The 16,159-nt window shown below is 37.7% G+C and overlaps 1 protein-coding gene across 1 annotated transcript in view; it reads right to left on the reverse strand.

Annotated features, from left to right (window-relative positions):
• Window positions 1–3,257, reverse strand: part of LOC145768832 (solute carrier family 35 member B1-like) — a 60,864-nt gene extending 57,607 nt beyond the window's left edge. The window contains exon 1 of the mRNA XM_082580434.1: window positions 3,105–3,257. Coding sequence (XP_082436560.1) covers window positions 3,105–3,196 — 92 coding nt within the window. The 5' untranslated portion in view covers window positions 3,197–3,257. The remainder of the gene's footprint in view (window positions 1–3,104) is intronic.
• Window positions 3,258–16,159: the final 12,902 nt, after the last annotated feature.

Here is a 16,159-nt window from a genome sequence, read left to right on the forward strand (position 1 = left end):
TTTTAAAACGTTTGCGAAAACTGTAATTAGCGACTTCGGCCTTTTTTAATTTTTTCTCTCGATCTTTTTGTATGAACTGACGGTACAAATTGTTCATGGTACAAATTAGGTTGCATCCGTGATAGACTGCTGACTAACGTTTGCATTTCTAAGTTTATCATTGATCAACAACCTGCTGTATCAAAAGAATCAAGTTGAACATAGCCTTATATTTTTAGTTAAAAAACCAAACCTAGGGGTGTTCAATTTCGATTATTGCAATATTCGAAATTCAATTTATTTTCGATTTCCGAATTTCGAATATCACAACTATTCACCAAACTGCAAAATGTGATTTTATTGAAAGAAACGACATGAAAATTCACTAGAAAACGCAAAAAAAAGCCATGAAAATTTGTTAAAAAAGAACACAAAATAACGTCTACAGCTCCAGGCCCAAGTTGGTGTTTATGAACACAAGCTGATCGACATGGTCACCCGTCAGTCGGGATCTCAGCTTTGTGACGGTCAGGCCAGCTTTTGAAAACGATCGCTCCGCTGGAGCCGAGGTCGCTGGGATCCCAAACACTTCAAGTTCATTTTCATAGCGAGCGATTCACTGCCGCGACATTTCACTGCAGAGTGCAGAGGTTTCGACTCGATAGCGACATCGAGTATGTTTGCAAGCGCATAAAGCTAAACGCACGCTCCGTCTACGTAAGCAAATTATGTTGTTTTTGGGTGCATTCAAGTTCAATATCTGATGACATTGAATCGACACAAAATGGTAGATTTTTGCTATGTCCCAGGAAGCAAAATCAGTCATTTTTACATTGATTCAACGTCTGCAGACATTAAATCAATGTAAAAATGATAGATTTTGTTGTCTGGTGTTGGATTGTAGCATCGCAACTCGTTCTAGTGATTATTTATCGCAAAGCTGTTGCGGTTTGCATTCCAAAAGTGTTTTCCTGCTGCCGATCGCTAGTTCATCTATTGTTTTATGTATCAATACAGCATAAAAATTTGCCCCCACACAGAAATATGCGCAGGCCCATAGCCAGCCAGGGTAAAGAGGGGTTTCCCCCCCTAAAAAAAATTTTGCCCCCCCTTAGCAAAATCTCAACATTCTCGGGCAACAGCTACAATGATAATGATTTTGCCCATTTAAATTTTTTCGGCCCCCCCTAATAAAAGTTGCCCCCCCTTGCTCTGCGGTCTGGCTACCCCTTGCTCTGCAGTCTGGCTACGGCCCTGCTCCCACGGCTTAGGCGCCTATGAATTCGGTAAAAAATGGATAAAACTGCGACAAAGCTCAGCCTACACTTTCTGCTATTGCACAACCTAGCTATCTTCATTCTTGAGAGAAATTTGGCATTAAAAATGCCAACCTGGCATCCCTGGTGCAGGACTGGCCGTTGGACCCGCGAGAGCGTGTGATAGTCACGTGATCGACGATGCGCATGCGTCAAAGTCTTTTTTCGCTTGCAAAATGCGACAAGACAGATTTCGCGCCACTTGCGTTACTTTCAACCGCGTTCAGCCGAAAGGGCGGCTATAATTTCGAATATGTCCGATACGAAAAGCGAATTTCGAATATATATCACCTTAATCGAAATTGAACACCCCTAACCTAACCTTTGTGCCATGTCCTTTGAAATTTTAAACGATGCACCAGTGCGTTGCGACTTACAGTTTGAGAATCATTGTAGGTTAATACACAAACAAAGCACAAACAACTTTTAAATTTTGTAATTTATCAATAATGCTGAAAACACGTAAACTTTGCGGACCCCCTGAAATCGGTTCACGGACCCCCGGTTGAGAACCACTGTTTTAGAGAATAAAAACGAAATTTGATATAATTTGCTCTGCTTGGCATTGAGCACTTTTTGTAGTATTAATAGTAGGCTACTGTATCTAATGTTTAACTTCAAAGGCTATATCATATATTCACAATATTATGGTAAATATAGCTTCTGCCATTTTTTATGCCTTATGCTATTTTTACATTTAGGCTTCCTTCCATTTTCAAAAAAAAATAAAACAGTGTAAATAGAAACAGAAACACAAAATGGCCCGTTTCGATGAATCCGATTAGAGAATTCTCATTTCAGAAATAGCTTTATTTCAGAAAAAAAAAACAATGCAGAGAATTTGTAGCGATTATTTTGGTAGACAAATGTTGTGTTTACCTTTCCATATACCCATGCAAAATGTTGGGCAATTAACTTAACCTATAACACTTGTCAACGAGGAATTTTTACAAGACAAACTAACAATCATTTGCAAGTAATTCTGGTGCCCAAGTAAGTAATTCAATACTAATATGCACTACGCAGCCAGTGCTATGCTAGATCAAAATTATTATTATTTTTGGAAGCTTAATTAAACTGTATATACAAGGTACCTTTCAAGTTGCTGTATTTTTGTTATTACCATAGCTGGCAAGAGCGACTCCAACACATGAGTGCTAGACGAAGTATACATATAGCTCAAGACCAAGTTGATTAAACATCAAAATATATTTTTGTGTCATCTGCGGAGAGTCCACCAGACACAAGCTTGCCTGGGCTAATAAAGTTAATTTATTAGGCTTTAAGGAAGTGATTGCCAGACTTGCCACTGATAAGTCGATCGTGGTAATGATTCGTGCGTAACGAGTATGGATGAGCATTAAGCAACAGCCAAAATAAAAAATCCATTGAAAAATTGTGTTTATAAAAATGTGTTAATTGATATCAGGTTTTTGCGTTCACTCAAAGAACAATGCAAAGACCTGAAATATATTTGTTTGCAGCTGTATTCAAATTTACTGCTTCCCACGTAGATATAGAGCTAGTCTTCGAGTGTTTATAGGTTGACAGCGATACTCATACTTTGCCTTGTTGGTGAAAAAATATTGCAAATGACATACCGTAGGGCGTAGAGAAAAACATTTTGAATACCAACGGAAAGAACAAATGCTAACTTATGAAAGCCAATTCCTTTGAACAGATGCCGCAGTGGAATTTTAATTTTTTTTTAAAAAAAAGCTTTCTTTGAACTGGGACTTCTCTGAATCGGCTTCTCTGAATAATAGCAGACTATGCATAACATGACCAATACTGTAAAACTACACTTACACTTTTTCTTGTGCAAACCCAAATAACAGATAACAAAAAAAAACACCACAAAAGCATATGACAAGCTGCAATGTAGAATTCTTTGTACGCATCTTGAATAAAAAAGTAGCAAAATACTAATTATGCAACTATTTTGATTGCAAACTCTCTTAATTTTTCAACTGCAAACCACATAAAATTAGAATATTTAAAAAATAAATAAAATACAACTGATAATGCTTTACATCAAACTAGAATTGGTTTGTCTGTAGGCATTAGGCAACTACAATAATCAGCTCAAATGCAGCACCAGAAACATGTGAATAACTACCGGTAGGTGTCGGCCTCATCCTAGTCAGTAATGAAACATGGCTTGGTTGTAGGTAAACCAAGTATTTTTGCAAATTAAATTAGGCTATTGTTTAACTCATATTTCACAACATTGATTTGAATGGATGCTAACTTTTTGTGCAGCTTCCTTCCGTAATAATATAAATAAGATTCTATATTTTTAAAGCTAATTTTTTAGAAATTCCTTTGATGCCAGCAACATATTACAAATTATACAAAATCAATCAAGCTTGTTTTTTCTATCCAGCAAGTGAGCTACAGCGAAATTCCTACCCATGGAGAAATTAATAAACAACAATTCCTAGTGAATGAAAAAGGAACAGCAAAATATTTTTCCAAAAAAAAAAAAAAAAATTTTGCATAAAATCCATAGCCTATACATTTGTAAATCAAACAACAAAGTGATTGCATTCAATGATCAATGTGTAGGGCTGGACCCAATAAACATCATGATTTCATATGAACTAGTCTGGCTGTCTACCATTGCGTACAGATTTACGGTAAGTATGTTCAAAGGCTTTTGCCTTCCATGGCCCAAGCTAACTAGGGCCTACGTATCTCTAGTTAGTCAAATCTGTCGAACTGTCTGGTGTCCACTAAACAACTTTGGCATGAGACAGAGACACGTAGCCTTTGGGCTCAATCACAATTTCCGCAGGGTAAATAATGGTCATGGTTCACTAATCCCAGGTGAACAAATTTTGTCATTGTGTTTATTCATGCATGAAGATGGCGCTGTGGAGACTCAGCGCGCATCAAAACTGCAGAGATGTGCTCAGGCTGAGTGCTTTTTAAAAAAAAACTAATGTTAATCGTGATCTTAAGAATATTATTTGTTACTTTTTACTGTTGCTTTAAAACCGTTAACGAACAAAATCGTTGGCGTAGGCTAAAGTATATCTTAGTCAACTGTTTGCGGCACGGTGAGTCATTCTAGATCAGTTGTTCTTAACCTTTTGCCTCATGGGCACCACCTTGATCACCACCCAGTTTTTTACCCTCCTCTTAGATTTGTTGAAATGTAAATGTTGTAACGTAATAGTAATACATTTAGAACCAACAGTTTAAAATGTTTGCAAAAGCTTTGTAAAAACCATTGCTGCTTACGTCATATCATAGCCTATGGCTAACCCAAAAAATCAGCATCTCCGCACCCTCTAGAAACAGATCTAGCAAGATTGCAAAGGACGTAGGTTCGACACAGCTCCAGAGTTTGTGGCTGTGTTTCTGCAAAAACATTTAATGTCCTGCTAAAATAGGAGTAGAAGCTGACTCGAAGACTAGGTTAATCATACAGTAGGCTAGCCTATATGTCTTCGCAACTTCTTGTTGTGTTACACTTGTGATCACAGTGAAGGCTGCGCACTCTATATGTTGTCGCAATGGGAGCAACAAAACGTTATTCCCATGTCAAAGTTACTGGGTAGCCTAAGTTGTAGCTCGCAGTCGAGAGCCTGCATGTTCGACTCCAGCCACCCGCACTTGCTGTTGTTTCTCTGGGCAAGAAACTTTACGATAATTGTCTCTACCCAGTGATCGATTTCGAGTAATGGCCTAATGGGTAGTACCAAATTTAAGTCATAAGTAGAGTAGACAACCGGAAACAGACATTGCCGTCGGCTGCAGCGTGGGTCAGGTGTACGTCGGAAGGCGTACACCGATGCATAGCGCTCAAGTCCGCTTTCCCGCAATGCAGGATAAAGATAATAAAACAAAACAAAAAAAAACTGGGTAAACAAACAAATTATCGGCAGCCGTGGCCGAGTGGTTAGCGCGTTGGGCTCGCAGTCGAGAGCCTGCAACCCAGCATGTTCGACTCGAGCCAGCCACTGCTGTTGTTTCTCTGGGCAAGAAACTTTACGATAATTGCCTATACCTAGTAATCAATTTCGAGTAGGCCTAATGGGTAGTAGCCTATCAAATTTAAGTCATAAGTAGAGTACCCAGTAGGCTAAACAGTTTTCGTTGGCTGACGGTTGTTCAGGCTGGCTGAGGGTAGTGTAGTTAATGGTTTTACCAACTTTGCCAACTTTTGAAATGTTTTAATTGAAGATACCTTCGAAAAATTGCTTAAGTTTGCTTCATGGTATTCCTTTTACAATTGTAATGGGACAATGAAAATGCAAAAAAAAAATTAGAATTAGGAAGTCGTTCTTGCCAATGTTTTTAAAATAAGTTGGCCCAACTGCGATGAATGGTGCAAGATACGTTTGGTCAACAGAGGAGCACTATTTTACCAACTGTCACACTACGTTGGGCCGAGTTACAAGGTTTGCTGGGTAGACAACCGGAAACAGACATTGCCGTCGGCTGCAGCGTGGGTCAGGTGTAGGCTATGTCGGAAGGCGTACACCGATGCATAGCGCTCAAGTCCGCTTTCCTGCAATGCAGGATAAAGATAAACAAACAAACAAAACAAAATCTCTCTGTGGTTGAAAAAAAAATAGGCTATTAAAAGCGTAGCTTCGATTTTAAACCTAAAGTAATTACCAAACTAGTTCTCAGTAGGCTACATTATTTTCCCAAGTAAAGAAGCAAAAAGACTGCATACGAAATCAACGTAGCCTACTTATTGTAGCAAATCAGACAATAACTCTCATTTATTATTATAAAGACACAATAACACAGGAGTGAATTTTAAGTCTATCAGAATTCTAGACCAACAGCATTTTGCTTTCACACCAACACAGTAACACACTACCAGCAGTTCCTTCAAGCGCCATGGCTTATGCCAGTTGCGAGAGCCCATCAATATGGCTTAACATTGTAGGCTATCATTTGGCCTGTTTTTCTGATAAACGTAACTTGAACAAAATATAACAGTCAGTTCCTTGTTGTTTTAACGGTGATTCCAAGTTTTTACGAAAATTCTACCAACTGCTAAACAAGTTAGGCTATTAAATATTCACAAACAGTTTAGTGCTCAGGTATGCTAATGAAGCAGCCAGCGTAATTGTTTTCCACGTCACGCCTCATTGCACAAAGCTGCAGGAAAGTCTATTGACTCTACGAGTCCAAAAAGAGAGGGAGTTTGTATATTTGCTTTTCAACAGGTAGGCCTATATTGCATGTTGTTAACTTTAAAACATAGCTCAAAGGATAGCTATTTTGATTTGCTTGGCCACATCAATGCTGCTCCATAGGCTAAATAAACAAATAGACTTAAGTTTAGGCTATGATATTATAGGTCCATTGTTCTACATTCATACGCGCATTTGAAAGAGATAAGATAAATAGGTTACAAATCAGTAGGTTAGGCTTCGTAGATCCTCTGACCTGTTGTAGCTTATTTTCAATAAAAGAAATAAAGTCAAACTTACACTATTTCTTCCTGAAAGATGGAATAAATAAGGTAACAAAAAAATATTCCAGTGGCATAAAATAACAGTTTTCCAATTTTTTCTTCTTTTGCGTACACCAGAACACTTTGAGAAAAAGACGTACTAGCTAGTAACTTTATTTTGTTTCTTTGTATAATATCTTTGCATTTTTCCTTTAATGAAGAAATACACGACACATCAATATTCTCGCGTTGTGCAGGTAAATTTAACTTCGTTTCGTTTTCGGGTGCTGTGCTAGGGTTTGTTTCCAACAGAGAGACAAGTTCTTCTTTCACAGAATCCATAGTTTTCTTGCGATGATATCCTGTACTAACCGATCAAGTTTTTGTTTCTGATTTAATGAAGAAATGGCCAGAGGGCAAATGCAATTTTGTAACTGCTAGGAGTAACTTATAGAGCCTTAGAAACGCATTAAACAAAAATTGCGTACGACCGGCTTTTCTGCAAAACATTCTACAAATATTCGGCTAGCAGCAGCCTATCTGCTCAGTGCTCATTTAGACTAGCTTACCGTATAATAGACTATACTTTAGACCAGGGGTGGGCAACGTGCGGCCATTTTCCATTTTTGTGCGGCCCTTCATCTTCTTCCAGCTTTTTCCCCAAATAAGGCTATTTAAATTAAGATTATTTTCATCTCGATTTACACAATTTCGAAGCTTAAGAAGTGATATGACCGTCTTGAAATAAGTTTAAGAAATAAGTTTTGCGCTTGTAGAAATCCAGCTTGAATTGAATTCACTGCAGGAGGATGACATTCTTGTACAAAATTTCAATAAGATAAACTCGGCCATTGCTGAAAATATGAATGAGTGTTTATTTGATGTGCGGCCCTTCTGTAAGCATTACATTTTCCTAACTGGCCCTTGTGTTAAAAAGGTTGCCCACCCTTGCTTTAGACTCTCATAGGCTATATAGGCCTACAACTACAACAAAGTGATTAAATAAAGATTGGGTAGCCTAAATAACATTAACCTACTTCAACAAAAATAAAACCAACAAAGGATAAAAAAAATATCCGAATTTGTCTTGTGTAATCGTAGGCTATAGCCTACGGTAAGCCTACTCATATTTCTGTTCCTGAAGAGAAAACAATAGGCTACGTTGCGCCGAAGACCTTAAATTTTCGACTTGAGCTGTATTGAAAGAAAACAAGCGTGGGTATAGCCTACCTACATTCAATGCTTTTCAACCAGTGGTTACGCATCTGTACGGATGAAAAATATTGTAATGCGGATGACGAACGTGGTGCGGATGAGAGGGATGAAAATGGTCCATGATTTTTACTTTTCGCTTTGTGCAATAATTAAAATATGCCACATTGAAAGCAATAGCCATGTGTCTGATTCCTTTATGTCATTTCAGTTTTTACTCTTTTAATGTGCGGTATAAGCAACTTTATTATAGGGTTGCCAGTCCCGCTGTCTTTCCGCTAGGTTAGTTTTGATTCAAAATGGTGACAAAAATTCAGCACTTCAGCAGTGTTAGGTTTTGGGCTAGTTTTGCTTTTTTGGTGCGGTTTCATAATTTAAATGTGTTTTACTTGTTCAAGTTTGATACAGCTTCGGTAGAGAGTTTGTCTTGTTGAACCATAGGCATACGAAGCCGATCGAGCAACGTTATCAAGTTTAACATATTAAAGATTATTATATTTACAAAAAACACAAAACTACGCACCAATTAAATATAGAACGTTTTCGACATCACACGATGTCCTCTTCAGGAATAACATATAGGCTATACAATTTTTATTACATCTGAATAAGATACAATGGTTATTATAACTATAAACAGGAAAAATCAAAAACTGCACAGTAGCCAGAGATGGGCAACATCACCAGTATTGGTGATCTTGAAGATCAAGATCAAGATCACCAAGAATAGGTGATCTTGAAGATCAAGATCGTGATCTTTTAAGATCAAGATCACTTTTCGTGTACTTGAAAAAAAAATTAAGTTTTTTATCAATGATGTTGCAAAAAATAATTACTATAAGCAACCTGGGTAAAGGTATATAGTTGGTGTTGCTGACTTTTACTTTTAACTACTCGATCACTGGCCTAAGAATTGTAATAAGTTAGTGACTGTTGCTATTAGGCCTATCAATCGTTGACGTAGTTTGCGTAGAACCGCAACGTTACACCCAAGGCCGAGGTTAATTACAATAGTACGGTACTGAAAAATTCGCAAAATTTGCAATTAGTTTTATACTTTTTATTTATAATAAATAAAAATAAACTTTGAACTGCATCATTTTTTACCAAATTTTTGTCTGATTCATGTGGGAGTTTTTTTCGTGTTACTAAGTAATTTTAAGTTTCACTCATGGCTTAGGCTACTTAATACAGGCCTTGCCATCGTACAGGCTGGAGTCCAAGCTGGAGGCAAACAAAAACGCATGTCTATGACTTGCTAAACACACTTTTCAAGGCTTGTTTGCCCATTTTGTTAAATCCTGCTCGATTGATACCATATCAGTAAATAATAATCTTTTTTTTTTAAATTTAATTGATAAGTTATATGCATTCTATGTTTGATTTACAATGAACGACACATTTAAATAAAGCACATAGTGGAATAAAAGTGTTGTTAAATGAAACAGTGCAAATGCACACAAGAAAACAATATTTCTTGTCAGGCATAATCTGCTATTATTAACGTTGATTTAACGTCAGGAACGCAAATATAAGCACAACAGAAAAGCACAATGAAAGACAATATGTATGAGTCATTCTATTATAATACAGTCAAAATTTTGAAATTTTGTAACCCATCCTCTCAGAATTTCTTCATTTTTTAATATATTAGAGCTATTGGGAAAAGATGAAGATTGGCATTTGCACTGTCAAAATCTATCAAGCGGTTTTCAAGATATCGACAATTATATTTTTGCCACTAGAGGCGCTATTTTCATATCACAAAAACAAAAATAGCTTAGAATTCTTAATTTGTATGATGCATAAATAATAAAAATATGTATTCTTATAGTTTTTGGGGCAAGGAATTCAAATATGTTATTACATTTGTGAAAAAAGCAACAGAAAACACTTTATTTTATTGTACAAAAGTTTTGGGGTACTCCATTTCAATGCCCCATATCTCAAATCTGCAAAAAGATTTTTTTCCCCCAACTAATGCATGTTAAACTGTCAAGAAAAGCTACCTGCTTCATGTAGAAAAGTATGATAAATACATTTTGTTGCAAGCTTCTGCAATTGACATGAATTTTTCATTGCTATATTCATAACGCTTTCAATCAATAGACTCGAAGTGTCATACAATTAAGGCACTAATGATGCTCTACAGTAGTAGAGCGAAATGCATATGCCATAAATAGGGCACTGCTGATTATTGATTTTTTAATAAAAAATACATGATCACACAGCATATGCATCATGATGTCATAGTAAATGTTCAATTAGATTGGTGACAGATTTTGATTTAAAAGACTTTCATTAAGTGCATCAAGTGCACCTTCGTTATTTCTAATTGCAAATTCTGATCTGTCAGTTTCAGATGTACTTGATGATTAGCATGCATCATCACACTCATCCGTGTCAGAAGGGTTGCCCTTGGCTAGAATATCAAGCTCTGTTTTGCTTGTCTTTGGCAAGTGATGCATAATTTCAATCTGGGTGTAATTGCATTGTGGGTTTTTATCAAACTTCTTGCCATGGGTATTTAATGTAATTGATTGGCGTGCTTTCATCGTCATCATAATCCATCGTCGGTTTGTTCCCCACTAGTGGGGGTGACCGATTGTTTCCGCGCAGCAATTGTTTTAATCCCTTTTCTCCATTTCACCCTGTCCCTTGCATCTTCCTCCTTCAGTCCGACTTTTTTAAATTCATCCTTCACTTGTTGTTTCCACGTTCTTCTTGGACGACCGCGTTTCCTCTTCCCATCCACCTTTAGATCTAGTGCCTTTCTAAGAAAACTTTCTTCCTCCCTCCTTATCACATGTCCATACCATCTTACTCCTTTGGGAAGCTTAACTCCATAATGGAGTTGTAAGAGATTGCAGCATCTCGTTTGTCTCTTTTCACATCGCGCAATATGTATACTTAATAAGGATAAAGGCATATCTTTGCACTTAGTCGTAAATGCAATCTTCCACTTTGACTCCCGCTCTCCATTATGCAAGTTCTAGTTCATTTCGTTGCAACTGTGCAATTGGTAACAATTCTTGTCGTTTGGTATACCACGTTTTATGACATTCATCAGACTCCTTTGATTTTCCAATAAAGCACTTCTCCAGCTTCATAACTTTGACACATAAATTGTAGCAATAATGTTGTGTATTGTACAGTATGTTCTACAGTAAGTTATTTGCCTATTAAATTCCTAAAAGTCATGATGGTAACACATAATACATTGAGCACTCTGAAAGCATTGATCACTATCATATACAGCAGTAGTCACAGTCTCATTAACGACCAGAATTAAAACAAATAGCCTTGCCATTTTGTTGTTGATGATTTAGCTAGCTTTCTGTATTTCTTAATAGGAAGTGGCTATTTTTCTACACTTAATGCCATTGTTACAATCAGGTGTTGCCAGAGTTAGAATTGAAGTTAGGAAGGTTTAAGGTAGGGTTTAGAGTTAGGAATAAGAATAGGGTTTTAATCTTTGCCCAGGACTAAAAAAAATTTCCAAACTACAAGTTTTTGTTTTCAACAGGTTTAATCTTTTCTCAAATTTGGGCAGAATTCCTTATCTGGCAACACTATTGAGGCTATTATTATATTATTGTGTAAATATAACCACAGCCTTCTTAATAACTGAATAACTATTACTAAATTGATTTAACAAATTTAGTCAAGTTTCACAAGTCATTCCGTTCATTCTATAAAAAAACTGATACATTCTTGCAATGAACAATAGACATTCATATCAAGTAACCAACTGTAAAAGTTTACAAGACTACACATTTATCATATCTTTGGCAAGAAGCAAGTAATAATTGCAATTCATCACACATTTACGCCCCATTATGAATTAATTGTTATTAAGTTACCTAAATATAACATGCGAGTAGTTAATTACAGTATATGATTTTATTCAACCATAGGCTTACCTTTTAGGTTCCTTATAGCCTATTAACCTATTCCTGATCACTGATCAGTAACATAAAAAAAAACTAAAGTTTTAATCTCTTGCTTTGACCTAGCCCTGCGCAAAGATACTTTTAGGCTCTTGGTAAAATTCTCTGTCAAAAACAAACATGCAGAGTAACTTCTACTCTGTAATTTGTTTATTAAAATTTTTATCAAATCTTGATTGCTGAGAACCTGGCTGTATCTATAGTCAGTGTTGTACGTTGACGCCGTCAATTTGACGGCGTCATTTGACGGCGTCAACTTTTTGTTGACGCTGAGGCTAGCGCCGTCAATTTATTTTTCAGTTAACGGAAGTGATAGCGCCGTCAACTATTTTGCCGATTTTAAGCGTCAAGCGCTAAGCGTCATTTTTTTTTTCATGGAAAATCTCGTTTCACAATAAGAGTTTCACAATGTATTCTGGCCAGCGCGACTCATCCGAATTACCGGCTTTTGCGTTGGGTGGAATGGCTCCCTGGAATACATGCGGAAGAAGTTCGCCAAATGGTGATCACCCATGTATTGAGAACGAGGGATCAGAGACAGAAAGCGAAAAATCCATGAATGGCATCGCGGACGTTGAATATACTTTATTTCAAGAGCTCTATGCCCCTGAAAAGAGCGATGTTGGTGCAGTGGACCTCGTTAAAAGATTTATACATGCTAAACTATCACAGCACGCTTGGAACAGGGATACCTTTCCGACTAAACGTTTTCAACTTGTTTTTGAAATAGCCTACAACACACCAATACCAACCAGCGCTGCTGTGGAACGCATGTTTTCACTTGGAAAGGACAATATGCGCAGGGGCGCCGGAATCGGGGGGAGCAGGGGGAACGGATGCCCCCTGCCCTCAAATTTCTGTGGATGGGGAGGGAAGAGGGGGCAATGGTGCCCTTTTAAGGTCATGTAAGGTACTGCACACTTTGCAATATAACAATTTATGCTATTCGCTTTTAGCCTAATTATAATGTTCTATTTTTGCCTCAAAATAATATTCACGACACAAAATTCTCCATCACAGTAAGTTATATTACATCATTATAAAATAGCATGATGCCCTTCCGTGCCATTGTTCTTTGTATAGCGGACACTTGTATCATTACTCGATAATGAGCTGATAGATGAGCATTATCGCTATATCTTATCTAAAAACTTACAAAACAAATTGGCCTTTCAGCAACAAAAGTGCCCTTTTTTCATACTCCTGCCCATCCAGTCAAAAACCGTTCCGGCGCCCCTGAATATGCGTCCCAAACGCAACAGATTGTCAGACAAACGTTTTGAAACAACGGGGTACGAATTTTTCAGGGGACGAAATTGGTTGCATTCAGACTCAACAAACATGGAGACTATAGTTATCTACTGTTACAAATTCACACACAATGAGAGTTGGAAGTATTCAGGACGATAAAAACAATCAGATGACATCAGGTCTGATATAAAGCGATTTGAGGAGTGTAGGTATGCAACGGTTGATAAACGAAAATATGTTTTTCCTCAATAAAGCATCAAACGTTGTTATATTATTCATTACTTGATATTCACGGGCACTGACATGATGAGGCAAATTGTGCAACATTCTGAAAGAATCATTGTAAGCAACACGTAGCCTAATCGATTTATACTGGAAGATGATCTAAACTTGTTCCACAACTGGGGTGCGTAAAACGACATACTATAAGAGCGAAATACATTGTTTTTTTTTACAGCGGGTGAGCATTTAGCAAAATGAGATCTTGCTTTATTTACAGCACATTATTGAGAGCGTAAGGTACCTGCCGTAGGGTACCTGCCGTAGGGTACCTGCCGTAGGTACCTGCCAGGGTACCTGCCGTAGGGTAGGGTACCTGCAGTACCTGCCTTGAAATATCATTTTCATCTGAGAGGGAAGTCTCTATAAATATACCCAGGTATTTTACAGAGTCTGTGAAGTACAATTTTAGATTTACCTAGATGTAGCAGAGGAGCACGTGAAAGATACAATTTTTTTGGGGAGAATAACATACCAAATGACTTTTTAGAACTGAAAATAATTTCTTGTTCAACAGCATACTTGTGGCAAACATCTAGCTAATTTTGTAACCCACACAAACTAGGCGAGATACAGCAAATGTCATCAGCAAACATAATATGATTTAAACCAGAGTTGCCGACATAGCAACAAACTTTGTTTTATTGAGGTCATAAGAAAGCTGATCAATATATAGGCTACGGCAAAAGGATAGGGGCTTAACACTCCACTTTGACTGACTCCATTGGACACAGTAAATGATTGGGACAGGTGACCTCCCCAACTCACTTGCATAGTTTGTTTACTATACCCAGTGGCGTAGCTAGGAGGGGGGCGGACCGCCCCGGGCGGAACGTCTGGGGGCGGCACTTTCAGACTACGATTTTTGATTTTGATTATAATCTGATAAAAAACCAATTTCATTTTCACATGCTTTTTTTTGAAGGGGCGGCAAAATGGAATCCGCCCCGGGCGGCACATTCCCTAGCATTCCCTAGCTACGTCACTGACTATACCAGTAGGCTATTCCAACCAACGAACAAGATACATAGGCAAAGTTACATGTGATAAGCGTTTTAAACAATAAATGATGATTCACTTTGTCGAAGGCTTTTGAAGCATTCAAAAAGACAGAATATACAGGAGTGTCAATGTGTCATGACTGATATAAGAGGACACTGCTTGTTTTAATAAAAAAATACTCTGCTAACGACTCTCACTGGCATGGTTTTTCTGAACTGCGTTGCCACAAAATTTTCCTTAATCCTTTAAAGTTCGAAAACCGGAAGGGGCTAGGTCGGATAGTAATCTGAAAACTAAATCTCGTAGCCTAAATTCGTTTTGACGACGAAGTAGGCTAAGTGAACAAAAAAAAATGATTCAGCAGTTCTCTTCGTCGTCGTCGTGTGAGCGTCTGGAGCTGAGGGTCTATCCTTTTACCACTCCAGATTCACAATGTTCCTAGACTACACTGGAAGGCTACTAGAGAGCAGCCAGTCTTTGGTTTCATCATCCATGACACGGAGACCTTCCACTCCGTTAGGTTAAGCAGTTTTCCTAAATATCGATTAGTGAAAAACGAATAAGGATTTCGATGATTGCATAAAAAACCAGTGAATAAAGCGCATTCAATATTTACTTTTAAAAGGAATTGGTATAGGCTAAGCATTCGATATTCAGAAAGCAACGAATAACGCTATAGAATAGTGACAGCTAGTCCTGGACTGGAAACTCAGTGGGCAACATGAGGCCAAACAGTTGGTACAACAGTTGGCCAACAGTGGGCCAACAGCCAAGTAACTAACCCTGTTGGTCCACTGTTGGTCAACTGTTGTACCAACTGTTTGGCCTCATGTTGCCAACTGAGTTTCCAGTCCAGATGCTACTATTTAGAAGTCCATGGCTAGTCGTTACTTCCAATCCTGACTATAGGCCATGAACGTTCAACAACAGTTCCACAAGATGCGCTAATTTCTTGTGGAGTGTAGATGAATCGGCATGATACATTGGTACAGAAAATATTTGGAAATCATGTAGCCTAGTCGTAGTCTACAAGCGTCGCCGAAAAGTCAACAAACAATACAATCCTGTTGAAAATACCTGCAAGAAAACTCAAAATGCCAAAAAAGAGGACATTTGAGCATGTTTAACAAGTTCAGTTGTTGTTGGAGTAGACAAGTGTTGATGGAACCTCAAGCACCAACGTAAATTGTGTGACGTCATAATTGGTAGGCGTCGTGTTCTCAGTTCTGTGTTCACTGTTCAGTGTAATCATTCTTTAGTTGCACCTAGTAGGTACAGTTGACACGTAATATTTGTTCTCCCTCTCACACTCTTTTGTTAACATGGTGGCAGCGAAAACGTTAAAGAAGCCTTTAGCTAATCATTGTAATTAAATCGTTGGTGAGACGATCCTCCCAACTAGTGCTTAGCATTTGCTTCAGTTTTCGCGGCTGAAAATTTTCAACACAATTACGTCGATACAAATGGCAGGAGTGCGTTTAGCCCTACTGCTGAATCAGAGAATGGTAGGTATTCCGCTTTAACGCAAAGCCAAAAAGTGTGAAGCTTTTTTGCACAAAATTCATAAATTTCCAGAAAATTTAAACTTTAAATCAGAAGATAAGTTAGATCAGTAATATCTTCCTGAGAAAGGTGCTCCGTACTTTATTTTTGCGTTGTAAATAGATTAGGTTTTGGATCCAATGTAATTTGGTAGAAAATACTTTTGAAACTGTTTCAACAGATTTAACAAATGGTTATTAAGTTGA

Source organism: Aplidium turbinatum, chromosome 4 (assembly GCF_918807975.1).
Source record: "Aplidium turbinatum chromosome 4, kaAplTurb1.1, whole genome shotgun sequence".
Lineage (NCBI taxonomy): Eukaryota > Metazoa > Chordata > Ascidiacea > Aplousobranchia > Polyclinidae > Aplidium > Aplidium turbinatum.